Source organism: Phasianus colchicus, chromosome 20, assembly GCF_987193195.1.
Source record: "Phasianus colchicus chromosome 20, bPhaCol1.hap1.1, whole genome shotgun sequence".
In the NCBI taxonomy this organism is placed as follows: Eukaryota; Metazoa; Chordata; class Aves; order Galliformes; family Phasianidae; genus Phasianus; species Phasianus colchicus.
Window position 1 is genome coordinate 4,706,950 of NC_143455.1, and position 27,912 is coordinate 4,734,861.

The 27,912-nt window shown below is 48.2% G+C and overlaps 1 protein-coding gene across 10 annotated transcripts in view; it reads left to right on the forward strand.

Annotated features, from left to right (window-relative positions):
• The window catches only part of UBE2O (ubiquitin conjugating enzyme E2 O), a 49,097-nt gene that overhangs the window by 14,477 nt on the left and 6,708 nt on the right, over positions 1-27,912 (forward strand). For 5 of the 10 annotated variants that reach the window (XM_031599106.2, XM_031599108.2, XM_031599109.2 and 2 more), the window contains 13 exons: positions 8,181-8,240; positions 12,224-12,334; positions 12,985-13,082; positions 14,527-14,590; positions 16,412-16,555; positions 17,189-17,298; positions 18,051-18,201; positions 19,031-19,530; positions 21,503-21,657; positions 22,350-22,462; positions 23,223-23,348; positions 24,351-24,440; positions 26,726-27,383. In XM_031599106.2, the coding sequence (XP_031454966.2) occupies positions 8,181-8,240; positions 12,224-12,334; positions 12,985-13,082; positions 14,527-14,590; positions 16,412-16,555; positions 17,189-17,298; positions 18,051-18,201; positions 19,031-19,530; positions 21,503-21,657; positions 22,350-22,462; positions 23,223-23,348; positions 24,351-24,440; positions 26,726-27,383 (2,380 nt within the window). Of the gene's footprint in view, positions 1-3,342; positions 3,452-5,768; positions 5,789-8,180; positions 8,241-12,223; positions 12,335-12,984; positions 13,083-14,526; positions 14,591-16,411; positions 16,556-17,188; positions 17,299-18,050; positions 18,202-19,030; positions 19,531-21,502; positions 21,658-22,349; positions 22,463-23,222; positions 23,349-24,350; positions 24,441-26,725; positions 27,384-27,912 lie in introns of those variants that run through there. The other 5 variants (XM_090122123.1, XM_090122124.1, XM_090122122.1 and 2 more) reach the window with 3 other exon arrangements.

Genomic DNA, 27,912 nt, shown 5'->3' on the forward strand with positions numbered 1-27,912 from the left:
TTTTTACTCCTAAAACCCGTATACAGGAGGGGCACTTAATTCACCTTCAGCATGTTTAGAATAGAAATTCAGTGGACTTTAATAGGGAAAAATAATAATCAGAACATCTGGCTTCTGTGTCGCATCCAGCAATGGCTCTGTGACTGCAGGGCCACACAGTGGGGCTTCCTGCTTGCTCAGCCAAGAGATGGGGAAAGCAAAGATCCCCAGGTTTGTCATCTTCAATTATTATCGCATCAAATGTGGCTCCAGGAGTGTTAAGTCAGGCTCTGGAAGGCTCTCTCAGCCCTGTCCCTGTTACATCATTGCTGTCACCAATCCCTGGGGGTTTTCTCAGTTAATGAAGGGAACGGGAGGTTGTTTGCTGTTGTGTTACAGGGTGCACTAACAGTGAGTTCAGCCTGGAGATGTTTGCATCTCCCCCGGCCATTCTGCAAGTGGTGGATTCCCTTCTTGTATAAAAAGCTGTGGAACAGCACAGCAGTGGCAGAAACTCCATTGTGAAATCAGAGCTCTCAGAGCCCTCATATGGATTCCGTAGGGTCCGTGCCTTTTTGTAACAGCCAATACAGCACTTCTGTATGGGAGGCATAATTGGAACTCCATCAGTGAATAGAAAATGCAGCTGAGGTTTTTTGGGGTTTTTTTTTTTTTTTTTTTTGGGCAATGATGCAATTGTGCTGCATTGTCCCAGCAGCATTCACACACTCTCATCTGCAGTGTGAGCCAGGGGAGTGGCTTTGCTGTTTGTCAGGAATGAATGCTGCACGGGGTGTCTGTGCTGGCACTGAATTCAGGGTGGGCTCACTGTAGCATTCCAGACTTTTGCACGAGCTGGTTGTTAAAAGGTTTTGAATTATTTTCTTTTTTTAATGATACCTGACTTCGCAGTGGATACATCTGGCTCAAAAGGCATTGTTAGATAACAGAAAGCCATTGCAGAGCGCTCGCTGTGGCATGCAGCCAGTGCTAGCTGCTGCACCCCTGAATCACCGCTTGCCTTTGCACTGTGCTGGGGGTGAGATGAGCCATGTGTGCCTGTCTGGAGGTGTGCTTCCATTGCAGGGCAGGAGAAATGGCTCAGCTCTGTGTGCTCGCTGCTCAGGAGCGTGCCGTGACACAGCATTGCTGTGCTTTCAGCTCAAGCTATTTATACATGGGTTTTCTGCGTGGTTTTGTCTGCTCCAGGAGGCTGTTTACTCCATAAAATAACCCCACTTCAGTTCAGTTAAATTGCCAGGGTTCCTCACCAATTAGATGAGAGTTTCATGGCAGTGCGTAGCTGTGTGTCCAAACGCTACTGAATAAGAAGCAATCTGAGCATTAGTGTGTGTCTGGCATCAGTCCCCTAACGCTGCTCAAACCACTTGTGTGTGCAAAGACTGTAGGCCGAGCTATTATTATTTTGGTTTTTGAACCAGTCCGAAAATGTGAGCAGGAAAAAGAGTGGCAGTGCACATGGAGCACAGTGGGGGCTGTTGGTCTGGCAGCATCGCTGCTGCTGAGGCTTGTAAAACACCAGTCTGTGAATTGTGTTAAGGCACCTTAAACTGTTCTTCCTTCCTTGCCTGTTGCAGGTCTTGCAACTGTGAACAATTAGAAGCTAATTTAAATGGCTGGTTTGTATTCAATGCAGCAGTGTATGAGCTAACCAGCTGGAAAGGAGGCACGGTGATTTTCTGTCTCTGTTTCTTGTCTCCCTCTTGTTGTTCCCTGGCACCTTTTGCAAGGCAGATATTAGCATTGGGCCAGCATTCAGCTCCCTGTGTGCATTGCTGTGTGCCCCACATGCTCCCAATGGTCAGTGGCTGATTCCTACAGCACGGATGCAGCTCAGCAACAAAGAACCTGTTGCATGGTAACCACCATCTCCATCCTGAGGCAACGATTTGAAGAATCCTTTTGCTTCAGGTAAATCAGATTGCTGCTAGGCACTCTTCTTGCACAGGGAGGAGCACAGCTTCATCAGCATGGCTGCTGGGTTCCCAGAAATTGGGCTGCTGGCTGCAGCGTGCGCCTTGGTGTTAGGAGTGCCCAGAGCAGCTTCTCCTTTGGGTTTGCTCTTCCAGCAAGCAAGTGCATCTTGCTCTTTAGACACACTTAGACTCTAACTCGAGATCCTGCCACAAAGACCAGCACAGCCTCTGTTGGCAGGCACTTTCTGAGGTTCCCACTGCTGAACCAGACATCGGTCAGCATGTCTGCATAGGGCAGTGCTGCCTCCCCAGTGAAGGGCACTGCAGCTCCAGCCTGCTTCACATGAGGCTCTGGGGGAGGGATGAGCCCATCTGCACGAGGAGTTGGCTGCTCTATAGGCAAAATGCTGCCTGCTTCCAGCCAGCATCTCCTGTGTCTCTTAGCTGCAGTCTCGTGTGGGTTTTTTCAGGTAACAGTGCCATCTGGTGCTGGATCTCTGCTCTTTATCGAGCTTTTCTCAGATTCCTAGGCAGAGGTGGTAGCAGAAGGGCTGGCTTTCAATCAGCCATCTTACTGTGAGGCAGCAGGTGGGGGCTGTGTAGCACTGCTCCGGGGGGAGCGGGTTGGTGGGCTGCCTGGTCTGTGTGTTAGGAGAGACTGTGTGGGAAGCAGGGCTGTCAGTGCGGGGTGCCTTCCTAGCTTTATGCTAAGCACCATTATTGTGCTGTTCCTGGGTTCTCTTTCAGCTCTGTTGTACGGTTTTGTAAAGCTTTTTGTCCTGGCTGCTCTACCCCTCCTTCAGCTCCCACAGGGGGGTTTCCCATTGCCTCATCCCTTCTGTGATGACTGACAGTGCTCGGCTTCTGCAGCAGGACAGAGGTGTGGGGATGATGAGCTGAAGGCACTGCTGCCTGTTTCAAAGCGATTTTCTTTCCAAGCAAAGCAGGGGAGCAGCAGCTCTGTGCAGCTCAGCTCAATGCCCACCCGCTGCCCCTGTCCTCCCAACCACCTCTGCCAGTGCCGTGCTCCCTCTGCTGGGAAATGCTTTCAGACTTCCTCCTGTCCCACCCAACAGCAGCCTGATAACCTTCTTGCCTTCTCATCTTCCTTCCTTTAGTTGTTGCCTTGTTCTCAGCCTTCCTTTTCAGATCCACGGACTCATCAGGCCGGGGAATGTCTCGCAGTGATTTCTAAAATGTCATGTACGTTTGCAGAGCTACAGAAATGATCTGTTACTGGTACAATAAATAGCACTTGACATTCTGGGATGAGGGAAATCCAAGTGAAAGATTTGTTTTTGCTGAGATTTATTATGAAGCCAGATTCCTCTGCTCTGAGCGCTGTGTTTACCCACGTTATAATTAAACTGAACTTTTGCTGCATCTAATGATTTACTCATATATATATATCTATTTATTTTTTTAGCCAAATTCCTGTCGGAAAATGAAAGCAGAGCTTCTCAGGGAAAAGGAAAGCAGGACACCTTGCTGCCACAGGACCTGGAGGTGTTTGTTGGATGTGAGAACACGTTGCTGTAAGCAAAGGGCCTGCAAGAAAGGCTTGGTACTTCCATGGCAGCATGGGGCTGCTGGCAGTAGGATCCTTATGGGCAACCTGTAGGTGCTGCCTTCTACTGATTTGAACACATGTGCTGGTGCACAGTAAGATTAAACCCAAAGTTTGGTGCTGCTTAGGGTAGGGTGGGCGATGCATCCCACGTCGTCTGAGTGCCAGAGGGTTGGCACGTGCGTGGTGGCATGAGCAAGAGCCGTGATGTCTCAGTCTGCAGGTAGTGCTGGAGCACTACTGATGCCATCTTAGCTTCTGTGAAGTCCTTTAAAGCATTTCTTTCAGGTTTAGGGAGAGTTTTAGCACCCGTCGCTCTGTCCTTCTGCCCCTGGAGTTAATCATCATCCTGACCTCGTGCACAGCAGTGTTTGCACGGCCCAGAAAAGCCTCACCAACACACAGCTGTGCCGAGCGTAGGAAATGGAGGTCCTGTTTGCTGTCCTTCCCTGTCTGAGCAATCCAGAGCAGAACTGTACGTTCTGAATGACACGCTCGTGAGTTCTGACTGTTAATTCATTGCAGGCCGTGCTGAATGTTTTTTAATCTCTCGGTACAATTTCTAACTAACCGAATGTTTGCTGTACTCCCTCTGAACGCCTGCCTGGCAGGGCTACAAGCTGCACACACTCTGGGTGGGGTTTGGCAGGGCAGAACTTTGCCAGTCAGCACCGTTTTGCTCTCGCTGCCATTCAGTCTCATCCCACAAGGGTTGTTGTCAAGCCCTCTGCTTTCTATTTCCTAGCTCTTTTAGATCATGCAGCTTTGGTCCTTGGAAGCTAGAATTTTCTGTGGTCTTTCTTCTGCCTCCTTCTCTTTTCCATTCTTCCTTCCCCAAGCCTGGGAGCCTGCAGCTGCTTCAAGTCAGAGTAAACCCAGGCTCATCTTCTGCAGGGTTCTCCTCCTGCCTTCTTTCTTCTGCTGCTTTCTAGACAGCTCCTGTGCAGCACAATACGATCAGTGTAATAGAAATGTCTTTCAGGAGAGGTGAGCTCTGCGTGCAGAGCATGTTTTTCTAAGAGCCGCCTTTGGTGCCACCAGTAGTTTTGATGCTGAAATTCTCTTTAAAACATCTCAGCTTCAGATGTTCAGAATTTCAAAGATCCCAAACCTTTGTCACCTGACTCTGTGTGTCCGTGCTGCATTTGGACAGCTGGCTTGCTATTCTGGATACCTCATTTGGGTTTAAATAAACAGCTTGCATTGATTGCTGTGCTGCTGTTGTAGCTGAAGGGAATTTGGGTGTGCAGTCAGAGTTTAAAATAAAAATTTAAGACTGAAAACAGCAGTGACGTGTTCCATGTATAACACCTCAGCCTAGCTAACGAGGAGACCTTTGGGCAATGATGGATTTGCAAGATGTTTTTTTTTTCTAGTGCCTTTCTTCTGCTGAGAGAGCTGACTGTCCCTATCACAGGACGGGCTTTATAAAATTGCAAGTAATGCTTTCTCTATCTTTATTTGCAAATTCAGCAGGGGCGTGTGGAAGTGGCTTAAGTGAGAACAGTTACACAAGCTGGGTGAGGAGATGGAGGAAGAGCCAAGAAAGAGCTGCAGGTCTGTGCTGCTCGGGGCCTGGAAGCCAGGCTGCTGCTGTGCTGCTCCCCAGCTCTGCTTTGCTCATGTGGAAGCACTTCCATGCTGCACAGAATCCGTGTGGCTGCTGGTGGGTCACTGCTGGGGGAGCTCATCCATCACATGGCAGCACAGCCAGCTGCAGAGGCTTCAAGTCCAGCAGTTGTGCATTCATATCTGTTAGTTCTAAGCAGTTACCAAAGGGAAGGGTGGATGTCTGCTGCTTTTTCTCCTTGATGCTTGCGTGTTTATTCCCAAAGTTTGTTGTGTAGTTAAACAGGGATTAAAGCTGTGTCTGGCATAAGGGCTGTGTTGGAGATAGGGGCTGTGGGATCACACCAGCACCTTTCCCAGGTTTGATTTTTCACTGGGCAAACACTGCAGCTGTCAGAGACAGCAGTGACACACTGTGAACTCGGTTTAACTTGCTGTTGGCAAGAGCTGTGCTGGATCAGGTGTCATCCTCACAGCCAGGCTGAGCTGGGCAGTGCTGGGAGCTGAGCAGAAATACAGAAGTTGCACTGCTATGGCTCACCCACATGGAACATATGCTCCCAAATCTTTGTGCCTCTGCATATTGAAGGCTCCAACCTGTGACATGTTCTGCCTTGAGCCAGGGTGGATTGCAGTGGTGAGAGGTCCCAGCCATCTGGTGCCCATGCTGTGCTGTGAGTTCCCCAGCATGGCTTGGTCTGCACGGTGCATGGAGAAATGAAGTCCTCTGAGCATGGTAAGGAGCCCCTGGTGTGTATGGGAGCAGCAGGCAGTGACTGTGGATCATTGGGCTGAGCAAAAGCTGCTGGGGCTTAATGATGTAATGCTCTTTCCTATCTCCCAGTTTCAGGGGACAGCAGCTGCCCAGCTTCCCATCAAGTGAGAGTATCCAGCTGAGAGTGAGAACGTGATTATGTTGGTGCTTGTTTCCTAACCTGGATGCTTTGTACCACCCTCGTGCAGTACAGAGTATGGTCAGAACTGGTGGAGCAGCCCAGGTGTTCCTGCTTTGGTGGTGTGCCCCTGAGCTTGGACACTGCTTCAGTGCTGAGTACTGGAAAGCAGTACTGAGTACAGGGCAGCAATTGAGTTCCAGAACTATTGTGCCTCTTGGAGCTGCTTGTCTTGTAGTGATGCTTAACCCATGGACCTGGTTATGTGTGTGCTGGCTGTGCCTTTCTGCCTGGGTGAAATGTTATGAGCATCGTTGGCTTTTTGAATGTAGGTAAAGTGGATTAAAAAAGATGAGAGGGCAACACAGGCAGAACATCCCTGGTATGTGAGGTGTTGGAGGTTGCTGAGCTCAGCTCAGTGTGCTGGTGAGTGCATCTCTGGGGAGCTGAGAGTCCTTGTTGCTGGGGCTGTTGGCAAAGCACTTGGCTAGAGCAGAAAACTTGAGCCATGTTAACACTGACTTTCATGGAGGCAAATGTAGCAGCTGGGCTGTAAGTCCCTATTTTAAAAGTGTATCCAGTGCTGAGCTCCCTGGCTGCTGAGCAAGAGGCTGACCTCCCATGGATGATGATCACACCACAGGGATTACATAGGAAGAGTGACTGCACTGTTGTGTGTTCAGGAACAGCCACTCCAGTGTGCTCTGGTTGGGTTTTGTGCTTTTAATGATCTTTGCATGATACCAGACCTGCAAAGTATTTATTTCTGGGCTGGTGTTCTGCCTACTCCTTGGCTTGCTTATCCTAGCAACTGAGGCAGGTGGGTCTGGTGCACAGAGCTGAAAATAGTCGTGCTGCTTTTGCAGACAGAGCCATCAGAGAGCAGGTTAAGTGCAGTCCCCTGCAGAGCAAGCTTGACGCTTTGCTTTTGGAAGAAACTGCATGCTTATATCCTTCAGGTGCGAGTGATTGGGAAGGGAATGCTTGAACAGCTTCCCTGATTTACATGGGATGCCTAATGTACAAATATTGCCTGCACCAGGCAGCGTCAGCGTGGGTAATTCAAGTGGTGTTCAATACAGAACAAAGCAGAACGGCTCAGCGGTGGGTGATGAGTTGGTTTAATCTGGCATTGCCCTAATGCGTGTTGAAATGAAGCTGTCATCACACCCTGAGCTTTGCATTAAGAGAACTCTACAGTTAAAACCCCCAAACTGCTGCTCACAGGTGTGCAGTTACCGGAATGCTGACTGTTGCTGTGACTGTGGTTCTGGATGTTAAGGGCTCTCTGTACAGTACTTCAACAAATAATTTTGGAAAGGGTTATAAAAATGGATGTCTATCTGTGCCCTGTGGGCTGTGGGAGGCTATGAACACTTCTCCAGGCTGGAAGTGGGCTGTAGGAGGCTTCAGGTTTCCCTCCCCGCTGCAGCTGAGACTCAGGAGCTGCCCTAAAAGCCTCACTGGCTGCCTTGCTTCCTGCCTTACCGAAACATGCCATCAAGAAGGCAATAAATACTCAGGTGCTTCGCTTTGATTCCGGATCCTGCCCTCAGATTATAGATTTATGTCTTAATTTTGCAGATCAGGCTGTAAGCCAGGGTGTGGGCTGGGATGAGATGCTGACAAAGCACAGTGGGTTTGGGGCTGGGTTCAACCAGCAAAGTGATGCACGTAGCAGGAGCAGAGGGGTGAATGCTGGAAGTGAGATGTGAGGGAGGCTCTGTCCCTGATACACAGCTCATGTGGTGCTGCCTGAAATGCATGGTATGTAGTTAATGTGTTTGCAGAGCTCAGATTGATGCAAATATGCTCCTGAGCACTGAAATGCAGATGAGAAGTGGGCCCTGTTTTGCAGGGGAGAATCTTAACCAAGCAGCCTTGTGTCCTTCCCATTAGTATGCCGAGAACATTATCCCTCATACAGCATTTTTGTCATGCATTAGATGGGAATTGGGTTTTGCTGTTTTAAGCCTATTAATAACACTTAATGGAGCAGCCTGCAAGTAGACTTCAGATGAGTGAAGCAGCTTGCTGAAGGGTCACTGCTGGAAGGACACAAGCAGCTTAACTGGCCAGGAATTGTTGGGTCCATCCACTGATATCTCCTCTACCAGCAATGTGTGGGAGTGCTGGAAGCCTGTTCAGTCCAGAGGGATGAGATGCTGTGCATTTGTTGGCTATGTTAAGTGCCAACACTAAGACCAGTCTCTCTTTTTTTTTCTTCCCCTTTAGCTGAAGCTTGAAGATCGCTCTGTGGTCCCTCGAGATGTGGTCAGACATATGAGCTCCAGTGTAAGTGCTCTTTTCCATGTCCCTTTTTGTTCATAACAGTGCTGCATGGATTTCTCAGACTTGCCAAATTGCCTGAATGGAACTGAACAGTACTGATTTGAGTGTGTTCTATTTTTAGTGTGTCTAATAGAACTAACAGCATCCCTTGAAAACGAGATGCTGATAAGGCTGCCTCACTGCTGTTGTGTATCTGCAAAGGTCTCCTGAGCACAGGCAGCCTGGCAGTGTCAGCTCATGAGACAAACCTGCCCACCTGGGTGTCCTTTCAGTTTCAAGTCAGGCTGCTCTGAGATGAGGGGAGTGCAGACCTGCAGCAAACCCCAGCATTGTTGAAGCAAGACACACACCAAAGCATCTGACACAGCTAGGTTGGCAGAAAACAAGCTGACTCTTAACCATCAGCTTGTAACTGTTGCCTTGACACTTTACTGTTTAAGCCATTCATTTTATGCTAGTTTTACAGTATTTGTGCACATCTGAGATGTGTAGATTTGTCTTCTTGTAGGACATACAGGGAGCACTGTCCCAGTATTGATGAGATGGGATCCCTCAGGAGCTTAGCTGGGCTGGCAGCTTCGTGCTGCTGCTCACAGCTAACCTATAGCCCTGAGCCATATGGGCTGCCAGGTGGGTGCTTGCATCTTCTCTTGACTTGCTCCCAGCAGTGTGGTGCTCATGTGGTGCTCAAACAGGCACTGGTTGCTGTGGTTGCACCACATGGTGAGCTGTGTGCACAGAAAAGGCCATCCTCTGACCTGGCTGAGTGCTTGAAATAAAGCCTCTTTTATCCATTAAGAAAAAAAAAGGCAACCCAGTCCTTTTGCACAGAATGTTCCAAAGACAAGAAAAAGGTAGGAAAACAAAAACTTGAAGGATAAGTTGAAAAATGCTGAAATAAAGCATTTCCTTAAGAAATCAAATTCTTGTTTGAAGTGGAAATTTGGATTCAACATCTCTTAGTAAAACTGCAGCTCTATGAAACCATTTCAATCCAAAACAAGGAACTGCTGGCACAGTGCTGTACCTGGCACAGCTGGACACTGCTCTGTATCTTCTTCCTCAAAGCAGGATGTTTTCTGTGTCCTTTCTCTCAATTGCCTGTTTCTAATGCTTTTTACCATCCTGAAAGCTTAAAGTCTCTTTGAGCTGTTCTCTTCTTGGCAAATGTGGATACGCTGCTTTTGTTTGCAATTTCCATACTCATTGGAGCACAAATGGGCTTCTCCAGCTTGCTGCACATATGTTGGTAGGTACACTGGTGTGTCCCAGCAGGCGTTCTGCACGCTCTTATTTTCAGTTTGCATGTTTAGATGTTGGCTTTCACTTGACCATTTGTGCTCGTGGTTGATAATGTCATTTTATCTATAGGATGGTGGGTAAATAACTCGATTTTTTTTCCTCCCCTCAAAAACGTGGTGTATCTGAAGATGACCTGAGCTTCACCTTCATCTCAAGTATATTTTAAATATCAGTGGTAAATAAAGCAATGAACCCCTTCTGTCCCAAAGAAAAATGTTAGAGTATTGCAAAAAATCACAACCACGTTTACAATAGGAGAGCAGTGGCTGTCAGCCTGCCCCACACCACTTGGCCTGGCAAGTGCACAATGAGGAACTTGCTCTGTATGCACTGCACTCCCAGGGCTCGTTTGTAACCTTGGGTGGGAAGGACTCGAAATCCTCTGTTCCTCAAGAGAGGAGCTGACTCAAATTCAGTGCTTCTCGTCTAGCAGTGAGCGCGAGGAAGGAATGCCTAATGCATGAAATGAGGTCATTTTCTCAGAATGCGGTTGGGCCCCCGTGAGTCTAATCCAGATGGATGCAGAATGGTGGCAGACTCCATTTTTCCAGGTGATGCTTGGGGGGAAAAGATCAGAAATAGGGCTGCAATCTGTCAGGCGCCCAGATTTGTTGCTTTGGAGGGTGCTGGATGCTGCTGCCCCTTTAAATTGAGCAGTGGTAGGTGGAGATCTCCTTGTTAGAAGGGAGTATTGAGGGAATGAGTCGGATGGGAGTGGTGTGGGGGTCTTGGAGCTTGCTGAGCTGCTGTGCTCTCAGATAGGAGGCTGATGGGTCAGGGGATGAAACTCTTTTTGCTTTGGGACCGCATTGCTGAGCACTGCTGCAGCCTTGCTGTGATTCAGCAGAACTTCCCTGCCCGCAGCACTGCCTCTGTGGTGCAGGGCAATGCTTCATGTGACAGCGAGGTAAATAAACCCAGAACAGCAGTTCAGCAGCAGATGAGAGAGGAGAGCCAGCATCCTGTGCTCCTGTCACTTCTCAGGCCGCTCGCAGTGTTCATCTCTGCTTTCTTAACCCTTGCATGTAAGTCTGTGTTCCCAGGAACTTATCAGGTGCAAGGGGACACGAGCTGAAATAAACCCTCTGCTCCTTCCCGTGATCAGGTGGCACCCAGCTGTGTCAGATGGGCTCTGGGGATGCCAGGTACCGGGGTGCTGCCATTGTTGTGTTTGTTTGGTGCTGATGGCAGGAGGCTCTCTGCCATGGGAAGCCTGATGCTTTGTTTCAGCTGATTCAGGTGGGCTGAGAGACTTGAATCCCAGAACAGCAGCAACTTGAAGGTTTTTTGTTTCTCTGGCTGCTAGCTAAGCAGTCTATAGCACAGACTTAGCAAACCCTAAACAGCAAAACGTGAGCAGAGGATGGACGGGCTGTATTTAAGTAGCAGAAGCTGCAGTCAGGGTGAGGGTTTTGCTTTGCGGGTGCCACTTGTGAGCAGGCCTTGCTCATCCTGTGGCCAGAACCTTGCTGGCAGCAGGTGCCTGACTCAGGTGTGGTTCTGGCACAGCTTGTGTGGGTCTCTGCAGAGGTGTCAGTGGGCAGCAGGGCTCTGCAGGGCTCCTCCTGGCACCGTGCAGGCTGCTGGCTGTGCCAGGTTTAGTGCAGCCATCGGCTGTAGCTGAGAGGGTTGGGAAGCAAAGGAAACCTCTCTAAAAGTGGCAGTAATCTGTAGAGCAGTTGGAAGGGATGAAGCCCTGCTGCCCTGAGCTGTGCCAGCCTGGCTCCCCCAGCCCTGCTGATACGCTGGCACAGCTCTGCAGGGATGTGGCACGAGAAGATTGCTGCCTTCATTGCCTTGGGAGCTGTACCTGCAGGACGCAGGCTGCTGTAATTCCAGGAAGAGGATTGCAGCATGCAAGGTGGAAATGCAGCCAATCTGGGCTGAACACTCTGCCCAGCAGCCATTCTGGGCTGTGGGGCATCTTGGCTCCCAACAGGAGGTGAGATGAGCTGAGCACCAGCATACTGGTGGCCTTTCAGAAGGGCCACCCAGGGCTCTGGGTGAAAGCATTGAATAAATATTTGATGTGACCAATAGAACAACGTGCTTATAAGTGGACCGAGCAAACAAATCCACCTCTGCCCAAGTGTAAGCACTTCCAGCATCATGCTCAAGTCCTGCTGGAGCAGTGACCTTCGTGTTTGAGATAAGGACAGCCTTGAAGTTGCTGATAGCAGGGCATTTGTCACACTGTCCCTCAGTCCACTTTTATGGTGGACCGTGGGCTTTAATAAATAAAAGTATGGATCGTCCCAGCTGTCAAGGGCCAGGGCAGCTGCTGTGTCTGACAGTGTTTGGGTTAGCAGCCTGTCCTTGCAGGCTTCTGCCATATGTGTGAGCAGTGTACGTATTGCCAAACTATCCCCAGAAGGCTCCTGACAGCATGTGGTGTTTTCTTTGGGACAAAAAGGATTAAAACTTTGCTAAGAAGTGACAGAGGCAATGACAACCACTGCATAATTGAATCAACTGTAAATTATCTGATGTGAAACCTTGGCATCTGAAAGGTGCCAGATTTTTTTTAGTATGGCAGCAGGTGAAGCCCATTTATAACGTCCTGCACAATCAGGCTTTACATGAGAAGTCACAGATTGCTGTGCACAGATTGTGCACGGAGCATGTGCATCTGTGTGCAAGGCCTCCTCTAGGTTCTAAACCCTTCTCTTCTTTTTTGTTTCCAGGACAGCCAGTGTGGGACTGTAATTGATGTCAACATAGAATGTGCTGTGAAGCTGGTAGGAACCAACTGCATCCTGTACCCTGTCAACAGCAAAGACCTGCAACATATCTGGGTGAGAACGCAGCCAAAACAAACAGTGGAGCCAGGGTTTTGGTGATGGGAAGAATGCTGCTGTGTTCCAAGCAACTTGTGCAAAGGAAGCATCTGTGCAAGATGCATCTGCAGCTTGGTTTTATTTTAAAGCATCCTCCCTGGGAGAAGGTGGAGCATCTCCTCTTCTGCCCATCTGTTCTGTGTTTCTGAGCACATTGCTGAGATCAGGCTTGGAAGGTGGGGTTGTCACTAAATTGTGAGAGCTTCTCTATTGAGATTGTCAGGTGACAATACAACCACAGCCCCTCAACCACAACCTCTCAGCAATATTGTTGGTGCTTAAGCAGTGAGAATGCTAAGGGGAGTCGAGCAGCTTTCTGTTGAACTGAAACATTCCTGGTTCTCCCATTTGTGCGGGTGGGGGATTTTTGGATGCTGAGTGGTATAAGGTTTTATCAAGTGCAGAAATTCAGGACTGTTTCAATGGAGAATCTGTACTGTGCTCTGACTCTTCAGTGTACCTTAATTCAAGCTTACAGCAAGGTCTGCAGCTGCTGCCTGAAATCCCCTCTGAGGTCGCCATCCAGTCTGTGTTATGTGAGGATTTACTCACTGGTTCAAAATACAAGGGCTGATGTTTATAAAGCTTGTTTCCCGTTTTCTTCACAGCCCTTCATGTATGGTGACTACATAGCCTACGACTGCTGGCTGGGCAAGGTGTATGATCTGAAGAACCAAGTCATCCTTAAGCTTTCCAATGGAGCCAGGTACTTCTATTGAATGCCCCTAGCTTTCATGATCCTGATCTGTTTGAGGAGAACTAGGCGCAGGCTGAGCTTCTCATTCATGTGCTCCTGTGAAGTCATCTGCTTGCTTTATCCTTGGATATAGAGTACAAATACATCTTTATCTGAAAACGTCACTGATTACCCTCTGGAAACGTGTTATCTGAAGGATGTTATTTTTGTCAGTCCCAGCAGATCAGCCCTCCAGAATTAAATATGTTGGTTTTTAAGACTGTGCTTCTGCCCTGGAAAAAATGGTTGTTTTGACATATCATGAATTCCAGACTTCTCAGTAGGAGAGTGTGCCTCCTCTGACAGGCAGGGAGGGAGGATTCTTACCTTAAAGCATCTGCAGGAATGTGGAAGCTTGCAGGCTGGTGCTTCCTATTAATGATGAAAAAGCAGCCCAAGATTGAACTTAAGTCGTTATGGTCAGCTCTGCTTTATCTGCACTGTTATTTACAACAGTGTTAGGAATGTTTTTAATGAGGATGTAATCTAAAGCCATACCCCCTGAGAGAGATTTAACCAGAAGCAATTGCAGGAGTTTTTTTGTTACCTTAATGTGTGGTTCTGCAGAGCCAGTAAACAATTTGAATTCTGATCCTTGTGCATGTCAGACAGGGTGTAAATTGAAGCCCTCTGAACTCTGTGCTGTGACTGGGGCCTGTCTGGTCTTAGTGATGCAGAGGAAGGAAGGAGCCAGTGGAGGGCTGGGAGGCACACAGGCACAGCAGCTGGGATACAACCCATCTGTCATGTAAATTGGATGGTAATGATTAAAAAAAAAAAAGAGGAAAAAAACAGCTCTGCATTCAGCTTTTTCTAAGATAAGTGAGCATTGCAAAAGCTATAAAAGATGACTGGTGGATGCTTCTGTGATTTTCTTGACTGTTTGAGCTTTTGGTTAACCCAGACTGAAAGGCTCTTACACATCTGTTAAACTGGAGTGAAAAATAGCTGCACTTCTCTATCTGCACTGCCTGCAGTTACTGGTGGCATTTAAAACTTAGCTTGGTTTCTGTTAGCAACTCATGCATAGCTGTGTCAAATGAGGTAACTGTTTTTGAAATCTTTACAATGAATCATTTGAAATCCCAGCAGAACTTAGTCTGGACGTAAAGCTATTACTGAAGCAAGTGTACCCAAACTGCCTTTAGTTTCCTGCACCAATGTGGGTAACAAATGACACCTCTGCAGCAGACAAATCTTGACCAGTACCTCACATATTACTTAATATTCTTATTTTTTACTCCCTGAATGGAGCCTTTGAATACCAGGCAGTGTTTTTTACAACTTGTCTGTGGTCAGTTCTGCTCTGGACCATAAAGGCTCAGCAATACGGACAGACCCACTCAGGCAGCAGCTGTTAATGTGGTGCTGTTTGGCTCTGGAAATGTGACCGTGTGTCTTGTCTGCTCTCCAGGTGTTCTATGAGCACAGAAGATGGAGCCAAGCTGTATGACGTCTGTCCTCACGTCAGTGACTCGGTGAGCTTCTGGTTCTCCTGAGAGTCTGTTTGGTCAACTTTAACTCATAAGCTTTTTGCATAAGAAGGAGAGGGGAAGGGCAAGGGCAAAACCACAATTATTTATAGATACTAAAAGTTCAGTGATGCGTTACATCTGAAAAACAGTTAGCTGGATCTTCTCTTAAGTAAGGTGTAACGAAACGTAGCTTAAAGGTGTCCCTGCCTATGGCAGAGGGGTTGAAACTAGATGATCTTAAAGGTCCCTCCCAATCCAAACCATTTTAGGGTTACTAACAAGCAGGTTTTCAGCAGATATTACATTTAGTATATCCCACTGTGCGTTTTGCAAACAAGTCACACAATATTCAGTCAGGTGGCTGATGTCAACGTGGTTCACTGTCTGCTCAGTACATCTGTATGTGCCTGAAAAGGCTCTTGCTCCACTTAATACTTTCAAATGTAATGCTTTCTTCTGGAAAAGGGCGTGCTGTGTAAATGATGTTCTGCTAGAAGCACGTTTCTAGATGGTGTAGAATGCTCTCTTGCTGTCGTTGTCTGCTGCATTCTCTGAATGGAGAGCTGCCATCATGCTGGAGTTTTCCATATCGTGGTGGGGAAGGTTCTGCTGGCATTTCAGCTGTGTGCTGATGGAGTCTCAACTTCCTCACCTTGCAAAGCAGACAGCAGCTTGCTTCTCCTTCCAAATGGCATCAGCAGGGCCTCGCTGTGTTCCCAGCTGCTTTATTTGGAGTTGGCTGAGAGAATAGCACGTAATTCATACAAACTAAAATGCAGTTAGCCCTTATCCTTCCCAGCCTTCAAAATGAAGATCTAAAACTGCATTTCTGTTCCTCTATTTCACGAGGAGTAAATGGAATATAACTGTAATAGGATGCGCTGCCGTGGTTTTCTTCTGCACAGAAAAGGTGTGGTCTGTTGCTAGACCTTCTCTGGTATTTTAGTCTCTGCTATTTTGGGTTGCACAGCATTATTGTGCTTGCTAAATCTGTTTTGAAGCAGCATCCGCATTCTGAGCACTGATTTTTGAGATCTTTTTTCAGTCAGGCTGCCTTCAGAATACATGCAATCCTACAGAGGCTCACAGTTTTGTCTTAAACTTGAGTTATCTCCGGTGTTACCCTTGGTCCTGTGCTCAGAATTGCTGTGTTAGGTGCACACCTGATCTAGATCTCATTGCACTGCTCTTATCCTTTCTGACAAATTACAAGACTTGCTACATTTCTGTGCTCTGTATTCGATCTACTCTAAACCGTTCTGTCCGCCCCCACATCCTGAATCTTGGCTCATCAAATCACTCTAAATATCGGTGGAAAAGAGTTCTAGGAAATAATTGTTTTCTTTATAGCCCTGTTCTGTTTTCATAGGATTGTTGTGTTGACTAATCCACCCAAGGCAGGAAGAACACTCACAAAGTTAGTCTGACAGATGGAGGAGTGAAGGCAGGAATCCCCTGGCTGGCTGATAGCTGCAGGAGCTTGAACTGGAGCATGGAAAAGAGATCAGGTGTCCCTGCCCAGGACTGTGGCCTCTGTGGCTGCCTTGTTACTGAGAACATAGGTGTGAAATCCATATCTTTTGTTTCTTGCAAATACCTTTGCTTCTCCCCTACTGAGTCATAATCCTGTATGAATGTGTGATAGAGCAGGTTGCTATAGAAACTGCTGGGTTGGCTTCAGAAACGAGCTTTAAGAGATGGGCAACTTGCTAGTGAGACTTCTTCCTTTGTATTAACCTTGCTGATCACGAACGAGGGAAGGGAAAGGCTGCAATCTTAAAACTTCTGTCCTTTATGCTGTTTTTTCCTCCCTTTCCCTCGCAGGGTCTCTTCTTTGATGATTCGTATGGCTTTTATCCTGGGCAAGTCCTCATCGGGCCTTCTAAAGTCTTCTCCAGTGTACAGTGGCTCTCGGGTGTGAAGCCTGTTCTGAGCACAAAAAGCAAGTTCCGAGTGGTGGTGGAAGAGGTAAGAGCTGCCAAGCTGACACAGGGCCACTTTCTGCACGGAGCAGCTCCCTGGCTGGCAGCTTAGAGCAAAGTCAGCTTGCCATGGTAACCTCCCCAAGAGCAAATGCACTCTGGTTCTGTTCTGATGTGACAAATTTCTCACTGTGGGCTGACAGGGCTTTTGAGCATGGTTTGGCTTTTCCTCCCAAGGGTCCCTGCTGGCGCCTTGTAAGGTGACCATGTGCCAGTGCACTCAGAGGCTTGTAGGGCTGATCGTTAGGGTAGTAGAAGCACCTCTTCCATTGAAAGTTAATGTTGCGTGCTACCAGAAAGAGAGAAATGTTGCTGACTCCTTGCTGAAAGAGGGAGCAGCTCCAAGTCCATTAGTGTGTCTTTGTGACATTGGACTGCTGAGTTGTATGAGCTTATAGCTTCCTTCCAAAGCCAGATGCCATCTTCCTTGAAGCTAAAAGCTGTAGGAGCGCTCAGTGTTGCCCACAGCCATGCTGCAGAGGAGCTGAAGTGGTTCTGGATGTTGGGAAACTACACTTAATTGACAAAAGCAGATTTGTTGCTTTCCCTTAAATTTTCAGATCCTAGGCATGGATTTGGGAAAGCTGAAAAACGAAACCCCTTTCTCTTTACATTGCAGGTGCAGGTGGTAGAACTAAAGGTTACTTGGATCACTAAAAGCTTCTGTCCTGGAGGTACTGACAGTGTGAGTCCTCCACCCTCAATAATCAGCCAGGAGAACCTGTCCAGGTGAGAGCAGTTGAAAACCTTCTGCACTGGCATGGTGTGCACAAATGTGGGTGACGTGCCTGCAGCTGATTAGACACGAAGATGGTTTTTTTTTTTCCCCTCCTTGTTATATACCTCTATTCCAAAACATCAAAAAAGTGAAGGACTAACTACAAATCCCAACGTCCCACTGTCCTCTCCTAATGCTTTCCAGTCAATAAGTGCTATGCTTGTCCTTCTGTTTGTGCCTGAAATAGGCTTCACCTGTTAACTGTGTGTGCAATAAGGAAATAGTGTCCTGCACTGGGCCCACGCTGATGCTGAGGGAGCATCTGGTGCCCTCTGCAGGCTGCAGCTGCAAAAGCAAGCTGGACAAAATTCAGAAAGAAAAGTCAGATGAGTAACAGCACAACAAAGCATAGTCCTGCCTGGAGCTTATGGGGAAGCTGGAGGAGAGGAGCTCTCAGATGGCAGCAAAAAACACTGCCAACTTGAAATGTGTCTTGGCAGCTGTCTCTGGGAAGGAGGACTAGGGGGAGAGGAGTTGGTGTTCCACCCGACCCCTTTGTGTCCCTAGGCAGTCTTTTATGAGACATTCCACTCCTCCTTTACAGCTGTGTGCCTGGGGAAGGCTTGGTGTGGTGTTAGCTTCTACCACCCCAGAAGAAGTGCTGTTGTCAAGAGGACGTGCCAGCCTTGCGAAGGCTGTGGTTGCAGCAAGGTTCTGTTATTGCTTTTTGGCTTTGCTCATGGCTCTCCTTTCATCCTACCAGGGTAAAGCGTCTGGGGTGCTTTGACCATGCCCAGAGGCAGCTTGGAGAAAGGTGCCTCTATGTGTTCCCGGACAAAGTGGAACCTGCAAAAATCACCTGTGAATGCCCAGAGAGGAACTGTGTCCTGGGTGAAGGATCAGTTGCCAAAAAGGTGAACTTAGGGGGGGGGTAAAGGGAAGGATGTGTGACTTCTCTGACCGTTTCTGATTGCTGTGGTTTTTAAAGCATAAATCTTGTGGTCCAAAATGTGACTCCTGGAGTGACTGTAAAGAGTAATGGCTTCTTGATGCCAGCAGCGGAGTCACCTTGTGCAGCAGTCTCACTGCACTGGGAGAGGCATGCAGCTAATCCACGAGAATGTGAACAGGACACTGAACACAGGGGTGTCAACTTGCAGGGGCAAAGCTGTGCTCTGACAGCCTGGTCTTAAACTAACAAAAACATGCACCTATCCTCACATTTATCGTGGAGCCAAAGCGTTCAGTTCAATCCTTGCTGCTGTGATACTGAGGAATGTCTGCTTCCTAGGCCAAATGAGTCATGCTGTGACTTTACATGTTGGCTGTAGAGCAGTGGTGTTCCTAGAATAACAGGATATCAGCAGTGTGGATGGTGACCTCCCTGCGCAGCTGCGTCTGTTGCATAGATTAACTCGTGTAGCCTGTTGTGACCTTCCAAAACAAGAAAGTTCAGATCTTGCTTAAAATAGCCTGAAAGAGCAAAGCTGACTTGCTGAGGACTACAGCAAGTAGTCCTACTACTGCAGCTGGTATTTGCCCCTAAGTAGGAGCAGTGGTGAGATGGCTGTGATGTTATCACTAGCATGGCTCTTGCTAGTTTGTACATTTCACCATACCAGAGTATTCTGCAGAGACCCCTGGAGTGCTGTATTCCTCTCTGTACAGAGTTCACCATTCCTGGGTTGTCTGCCACTTTGCTGTGTATAAGCACATCGTTTGACCCACATCTGCTTTCTGCAGGTGAGGAGACTGCTGAAGAAGCAGATAGTGAAGATCATGTCGTGCTCCCCAGAATCTCAGGGTACCACTGAAGCCCCGGACAAAGAGCCTGCTCCAGCTGCTGACCAGAAATCAGAAGACCTTAAGCCTGGCTCCAAGTGTGAACTGGAGGACTCCTCCAATGGTGCGCCGAGCGCAGGGGAGAGGAAGGAGGAGCAGCCTGAAGAAGCAGGGAAGGACAAAGGGGGAGCAGCAGTGAGACAGCAACCTCCCTTTCTGCTGAAAGATGAGGGATCGGCTGATTACAGGCTGCAGTCCATGGAGCAGGATGCTGATGATGAGGCAGCTGATGACACAGATGATACTAGCTCTGTCACCTCTTCTGCCAGCTCCACCGCCTCATCCCAGAGCGGCAGCGGCACCGGCCGCAAGAAGAGCATCCCTCTATCCATCAAAAACCTGAAGCGGAAGCACAAGAAGAAGAAGACCAAGATCTCAAGAGAATTTAAGCCAGGAGACAGGTGAGTTGGGTTTCCAAACCTAGGTAGAGTTGCTAAAATCCCTTTCAGATGTAAACCACCTCCTCAGCATGGGTGGAGAACGATGGTGTGCCTGATGTTGGGACACTGCTCGTTAGTAACCAGGAGTGATTACCTTGCGATGACTGTGTGAAATCAACTTGATTTGAGTCCAGCTTCTGATGAAACTGTGGCCACGTGATGTGACACTGATGCTGGTCCAGCTCAGTTGTGCTTCAGGGCATCGACAGAATATCTGTGCTGCGCTCGGCTCTGTGCGCAGAGCAGGAGGTGAATAAAGATCACATAGCTTAGATGTGACACTAATTGGGTACCTGGGTGGTGGTTCTGCAGAGAGGCTGAGGACAAACCACAGCAGTGTGACTGGACAGCTCATCCTCACAGAGCTCATTGCTGGCAGGGCTTCGTACTGCAGTGGGCTCTGCTTTATCCTCATCCTGCTCTGCATAGGTATCAGCAGCTTTTGCCAAATTGTTTTTTTTTTTTAATAGACAAAATGCACTGCTTGAAAGCCTCAGAGGAATTGATTTCAGTAGCCTGAGGGAGGGAGGATTGCATCTCTCAGCCCACTTCTAGAAATAACTGCATCTCTTAGCATTTGCTATCTCTTTCTGAACTTGAGAATGTTTAAACTGTTTTCAGGGGAAGCAAGGACACTGACAGCTAGGGAACCTGTCTTGCTGGTTTTCCTGGACTACTTGTATAAAAATGCTGCATCAGAAATAAACTGATGCAAATAACATGTGACAGTCCTTCCAAGAAAGTGACACCAGGATTTAAGGGACCCAGTAGTTTGAGAATGCCCTGGACTTTGTTCACGTTTTGTTTGGTATTTTAGCTTCGTTGTTCCTTTTATTTCCTGAAGGTTTTGGAGAAATTGTGTTTGAAGGTCACGAACCTCAGCAGAACACTATTGGAACGGAAGCAGAAATGGGAACACAAGATAGCATTCCTGGGAATGCTGGGAGACTCACTCTCAGTTCACTTACACATTCTGCTGAGTGTTTCTCCTTCACTAAAGACTTCACTAGGGAAAGCTTAGCTGGGAGAAATCCCCATGGCAATTCTGACTCCACGCAGGGGAACTCAGAGGCCTGGTGTTAAGACACTTTGCAGCAGTGACTGTGCCTCCAAATACAAGAAATGTGGGTTTTTTCAGCTAGGGTTTCATCTCTGTGCTTATACTTCACAGGACACGTGTGGCAGCTGGTCACAGCTCAGTGTGAGTGGTGTTTGCTGTCTGAATATTCAGATGAAGCACTGGTGGGTGCACTGCCAAGCACTGCTGAGAGATGCAAAGCGGGTGGTCGCTCACCAGATCTGATGTGTCAGCTCAGGGCCACCTCTACCTACAGGGTGCCAGCTCAGCATGCTGCTTTACCATCAGTTTGAGACTTCCTGCAGCTCTCTGGGCAGCACACAGACCCCTGAGAATGCAAACTGATATTATTTCCACTTAAAAATGTGATGATGACATTCATAAAAAAAGGGCTGGGGAGGAATGGGGGGGGACAGCCTCTTTGTCTTCTTCACAGTTTGACTTGAAACCAACACAAATGCAGCACTTATGTTGTGTCTGCAAGGCCTGGCCAGCAAAGTAAAGGTTGTGCTTAAAGTCAGCACGAGATTGAAAAGGCAGGTTGTGTGGAGTCAGGCAGGACGGAGTGCAGGCAAACTCTGCTAATGAGACCTCCACCTTCCTCATGTCTCCTGCAGCACAGAATGCATCCAAACTCTGTCACGCTCTGTGGTGGAGTACCAGCATGTGGTTTGTGGCTGCATGCTTGGGATTCATTTTCAAGCTGCAGGCAGATGTGTGCATGTTTGAACAGCTGGGAAGGAGAATTCTCTTTTAAAAAGAATATATATCCTTGTTTCCAGTGTGTTTGTCTTTATGGAAAAGCTGAGATGGATGCTGAAAATCCCTCTGGTCACTCACTGACTGTGTTTGCAGGGTTGCAGTGGAGGTGGTGACCACGATGACTTCAGCTGATGTGATGTGGCAGGATGGCACTGTGGAGACCAACATTCGTTCCAACGAGCTGATTCCAGTCCATCATCTGGACAACAATGAATTCTGCCCTGGGGATTTTGTGGTGGACAAAAGAGGTACCGAGTGTCACAGACATGCTCTCCTTGGGGAGTAAACATGCTTCTAATAGCAAAATGTTCTTCCTTCTGGATCCCCTAGAACGTGTTGCAGCCCGTCTTACGGTAGCTGTTAGAAATGGTCAGGTGAAGTTAACATAAGAGCCTTACCAGGGACAGGCAGTGATTCAGGTGACTTGACATGTGTCAGCACACAGCCATTGTTTAAATGCCAAGGTTGAACTGTGACAGGCAAGTTGTGAAAGGAATAAATACCGAGGAACAAAGCCAGGATGCTCAGTGTTCTGTAGAGGTTGCCTGCCTCCTCTTTGAAAGTGCAAATGGCTCTGAGGTGTGTCCCAAAACCAGGGGAGGAATGAACAACTCATGCTGTGCTGCTCTCCTTGAAGGACCTGCCTGTTGTGACCCTCAGTTTTTCCAGAAAGGAGTCTGGATAAAAGGGCTCCCAATGTGCTCACACTGTCCAGTACACCATCATCTTGTTTCACCATCAATTCATACCCTATTAAAATGCAGCTCCTTACCCGAGGACAGTTTTGACTGTTTTGGAAAAACTGTTTTTCCTAATGCCATTCACAGATGGAAGGTTTCAGCTGAGAGCTGGGGCACTGACAGCCTCAGCTGTGTGCAGAATCTGTGCTCTTCCACTGAACTTGCCTATGTTTGTTTTCTCCTACCACTGTGACCAAAAGCTCAGAGCTCCCAGGACCCTGGTGTGTATGGAGTCGTGCAGTCTGGTGACCATATCGGCCGTACCTGTGTGGTGAAGTGGTTCAAGCTGAAATCCAGTGGAGATGACGTGGAGGTAAGTGCAAGAGCCACACAGTAGTGAGGTTCCTATAGATAAAACTGGCAGTAGATCTGCAGTGGAGCTGGTGCTTGGGGCTGGGAACAGTCATGTACTTTGGGTCTGGGAGTAACACATGCAGTTGAGTTCAGTGTCAAGAGTTTTTCCCCACAATGTCTTTGCTAGTTGATGGAAAGAGAGGATCCATAGCTTGTTATCCTGCTGTGTTGGGGTTCGTAGAAACACAGAGTGAATCTGTATTTCACAGATTCTTGGTGGGCTAGAAACAAAACATCAGGTTTGTCTGGGGAAGTGTTCCACTTTACTGCTCGTTTCTCGTTACTTGGGAGCTCCTAGCACTTCTCCTTTGCTCATCAGTTGATGAGCTTTTTATCAAACACTTCCTGTTGCCTCAGATCGTTTCTAAAGTAAATGCTCTTCTTTGGGCCCCACTGAACTGCCTTGAGAAATCTGGATGTTCAGAAGGGAATGAAACAACCTTGCCTGTCTTGTGATTGCAGTGACGTGGAACCTGAGGTAAAGGTGAGGGTGAGCAGGGGAGAGCAGTTACTACCCATTTCCTTTCATTATAGTTCTTTGATTGATGTGCTACAGGATGAAATGACAGAAGGGACGTGAGCAGTTCCTTCCTGCAGTCTGTTAAGGCAACAGAAAAGTGACGAGATGGAACACAAAGTAGCTCAGGTGTTGGAGGTACGCTGGGAAGATGAGCACAGCATCCCAGGGCTGACGTGTCTGCGTTGTGTCTCCAATGCAGCTGATTGGGGAGGAGGAGGATGTGAGTGTGTATGACATTGCTGACCACCCAGACTTTCGCTTCCGCACCACTGACATCGTGATTCGCATCGGCAATTCGGATGGAGCCACAGCTAATGAAGATGAGGTCGGTTCTCAGTGCAATTACATGGCTGTGGTATCACCTGGCATTAGTGTTAGGGTGTGTGAAAGGAGTCAGTGGGAGACCCGTAGTCTGGAGCCTTAGGCTCTGTGTGGGCATCCTTAACTTTCTAGCTTGCTGGATTTGTTTTATTGGATCCCCTGCTGTCGTGAGAAACGTATCTGATCTCCAGGGCTGGTGGAAATTCTGTGCTGAAATGATTGGGTTGATGGGGACTGTAGCTGAACAAGAACAAAGTTGAGACGAGGCTTGAGGGTTGCTCAGGATTTAAGTAACCTCTAACATGAGAATGTTCTGTGAATTCCTGTGCAGTGGTGAAGGTGAGTTTGTTGTGTAACCAGTTTCATTCGACCACAGAAGAGTGGGATTCTCATTTTTGGATTATTATACATATGTTAATTTGGATCACTGGGTTGATCTGGGGGGAAAGGGAGAGCGCTCAATTTTGTAGAGAACATGGAGTTTGCTGGGAAGCAGGTTTCCTTATTTTGCCTGGAAGCCCTCCAGCCATTGAGACAGCTGCCCTAAAAAGGGATGGCTGGTGTAGGATGGCTCTTGCTGCAGTTCTCGTTTCAGCAGCATGGAACACATCCACGCTTGCTCGGCTGACCCAGATAACCTCCTTCCAGTGCTACTTAATGAGCACACTCCGGGCCAGCTGTAGCATGTCTGTATGTGTCTGTGCTCTCTGGAAAAGCTGCTGCCAGCCTTCCCGGGGGGGTGGCAAGTGGCTCCTGGCATCCCACTAGAGGGCAGCCTGCTCCAGGGTTCTGTGGTGTCCCTTTCTGGCAGATACCCCAGTGATGCTGCCCTCAGAAAGGCCACAGCCCCAGGGCTGCTGTTACTTCTGCTCAGCTCGCTCTCCACCCAAGCTGCAAGCATTGCTTTGGGAAGGTCCAGGATTGCAGGTCATCAACAAAGGAGGGTGATGTGTACTGAAGTGCCTGGGAAAGAGATGAAACTGACAAACTGCCCTTGTTTCCACAGCCTTCGGTCGGGCAGGTGGCTCGCGTGGATGTCAGCAGTAAAGTGGAGGTGGTGTGGGCTGATAACTCCAAGACTATCATCCTGCCTCAGGTGAGATGCTGCTCCCAGCTTGTGGTAACTCTGCAAGTTTTGGTGTCAAATGCAAGGCTGCAAAGAAAGTCTGCCTGTGAGGGAATCCTGCTCTATTTATTATTGCCTTCCCATGACAGTGGGGCTTCCCACTTCTGGTAGCACACAAAAATCCTCACTTGTTTTAGGATGACTGATCAGTTAATTAGTCAGCATGGCTTTTGAATATAGAGAATATTATGCTGCCAGGGAATTGTAGGCAGGCTGCTGGTCCTTTTGCACACACTGTGCTGCCTGTTTGTGTCTCTGACCACAGCCTACAGCACCTGCTGCTTTGCAGAGTGGGCTGCAGAGCTCGGCGATCATCAGCTTTAACTTGAGCCCAGATTCACTGTGTTGCACAACTAAAGCACAGCTGAAAAGCTATTGCTGCTTCTGTCTGGCTTGTGAAACAGTGCTGTGGTGTTTTGTCTTAAGAAGCTCCTCCAGAAGCTGGATGAGAGCCACAAATTGTGACCTTACCTACATAAGGGTCAGACCCAAATGTCTTCCTGAGGCAGGGAGGGAGAGGAGTTGAGTGCAGACTTGAAAAATGTGGAGCCATATTGCCAATCCATGTAACCCCATTCATTTGTCCTCTGCATTGTTCTATTTTAAGGCTTATATTGTATGGTCTTGGAATCGTGTTCACTATTCCACGTAGTTCCATCCCATGTCTCTTCTCCTTGTTGCTTCAAATTAACCCAGGCAGCCTGAAGAGAAGAGCAGATTTGCTTCTGTAGGGTCCATCTCCTGCAGCATGACGGTGAGCAACATTGCTTCTGCAAGGAGAAAATACTTGATCAAGATTCCATTTTAAGCCAAGCATCTCTGCATTAATTACAGTAGAATAGTCAATGCCTGCACTATGGCAGTGGACTAGAGCGTTACAAAGCAGACTGCTGTCTCCCTTCCCCCTGTTGTCACATGTGCTTGGATGCCAGGCACAATCAGAGGTCTGCTGTGTGCTCCACAAAGGGCTGCTCTCACGCTGCAGTGCTGGGACTCCAGCAGCTCCTGCTGTGTCACACCAGTCCCTTCCATTCTGCTTGTCTGTATAATTATGGGAGTTGGGGAAATGTCAGGAGTGAATTATCAGTTAGTAAAACTGTGATTTATCAATGCCTGCCCGCATGCCACAGACGAGCTGCCTGGGTGCTTTTTCTCAGCTCTAAAAATAAAGATGGCATAACTGGCTAATATTCCATCTCAAATTTGGATTAGCTTTAAGGGCGGTGTGTTTTGGTGGCTTTTCCTGCCTGCAGTCACTTGTGTTAAACCCAACCAACCCCCACTGGCTGCCTGTCTCTGGGTGGCACAGAACTGGCTGAGCAGGGCTGGATCAGCTCGAGGCTTTGACAAGAGAACTGAGTGTCCGTGTGCTTCAGCCTCTGGAATCACGTCTTGCAAGGTTGAGAGGACTCTTGGGCCATCATTCAAGCCTCAGAAGCAAAGTTGTTCTTGGTCTTCTGCTTCTCTGATGGCGTCGAGTGCATCTCTGAGCCTCTGCAGAGAACCTCACGAGAGATGCAGTGTGTGCAAAAGCATGATTAGAGGAGATGAGGGTAGATGGAGCGTGGATGGGTTCTGCTTTCGGTACTGAAGGGGAAGAGAACATTTTATGTAAGAGCTTAGTCAGCAGCTTGAGTTAGACTTTATTGTCCCAGCTGAATTTTAAGCAGTAGTCACACACAGCAGCTAAAGCAGCATAGCAGAGCTCTGACAGCAAGTAGTGTGTGCCACAGAAGAAGAAATCTGGTGTGTGAATTTTTTCGCTGGTTCCAGCATTGTCTGTGTGGAAGGACGGAGTGTGGAGGCAGCCAAAGCAGCATTCTGTGCCAGCACAGCTAGAAATACAAACTCCACTCATAATACCCAGCACCTTCTGAGTTAGCTCTGCGTTCAGAGCCCCTGGGGCGTTTGGGAAGCTGGTTGGCACTAACATGCACTTATTGGTGGCTCTGCCCCAGCCACTGGGAAGGTTGTAGCCCACCTGGACCTGCCCTACTCACCCCCCAAAGCCCTACTTTGCCAAGTGGAGGATGAGGCTCTACTGGTTCACTCAGTGTGGGTCATCCATTAGGATGTTATTTGGATCAGACCTCACCCACCCTGAGTAGATGGAAGGGGTTGGAACAGCCTCACAAACTTCAGCTGACAGCTCCCATTTCATGGGGAGAACCGACTTGTCTGCTTTTAATAACAGTTAAAACTCTGCACTTCAGCCTTAAATACTGTGTGCCTTTTCTAACTCTGCTCTCCTTTAGCACTTATACAACATCGAGTCGGAAATTGAGGAGTCAGACTATGATTCTGTGGATGGCAGCACCAGTGGGGCATCCTCTGAGTGGGAGGATGAAAGCGACAGCTGGGAGACAGACAATGGCCTCATGGAAGACGACCACCCAAGAATTGAGGAGTTAGAGCCCGAGGAGCCAGCAGCAGAGGAGGTAAAAAAAGTAGAGGAACAAGTCCAGGGAGCTGTGGCTATGGCAGTTGCAGATCTTGCTGCAGAGAAAGCTGGCAAGGACGGGGCCCCGAAGAGCTTCAGGGAACTAAAGGAAGCCATCAAGATCTTGGAAAGCCTGAAAAATATGACTGTGGAGCAGCTGCTGACTGGTTCTCCCACCTCCCCAACTGTGGAGCTGGAAAAACCCACTCGGGAGAAGAAATTCTTGGACGATATTAAAAAGCTGCAGGAAAATCTCAAGAAAACCTTGGATAACGTGGCTATTGCAGAGGAGGAAAAGATGGAAGCCATGGTGGAGACAGAGAAGAAAGAAGAAAAAGCAGAGGCACAGACACCAGTGAGGTCAGAGTGGCCCAGTGAGACACCAGTGCTGTGCCAGCAGAGTGGGGGCAAACCTGGAGTCACCTTCACCAGTGCCAAGGGAGAGGTGTTCTCTGTGCTGGAATATGCTCCAGGTGAGTGCACCAGGGCAGGCTGCTGAGAAGGCTCTGTGTTGCCATGGTTGTTTTGCTCCAAAATATTTGCATCTAGGCCTCTAGGGGTTGGGTATCCTCTGTTATCTTTCTTGTAGCTGATTAAGCGGGGAGGAGAAATGAAGACAACTTTGGTAGAGCAGTTCATTCTGGGAGCTAAATTGGTTTCCAGGTGGCATCTCAAGCCATAAAACGGACTTGTTTTTCTTTTCCACATTGGAAATGAACTTTGGAGGGCTGTGTGGATCAGACTCAGCCTTATTTTTGTAGGGGTGGATTGGTTGAGGAGCAGAACAGGAACAGCTGGTGCTCTTGTGCTGGGTGTCCTTGGTTGGATGAGCGTCCTTGTTAACATTCATCTGCCAAAAATAAAGAAAGAGCATCTGGTTGTGTGGAACACAGGTGACAGCAGAGCTCGAGGTGCTGGGCAAGCCCACCAGCTAAGCACAGAGCTGGGGAGGAGAGGTGGCCAACCTGTTCTGAACCTGCAGGTGCATGCAAATAAAAGCAA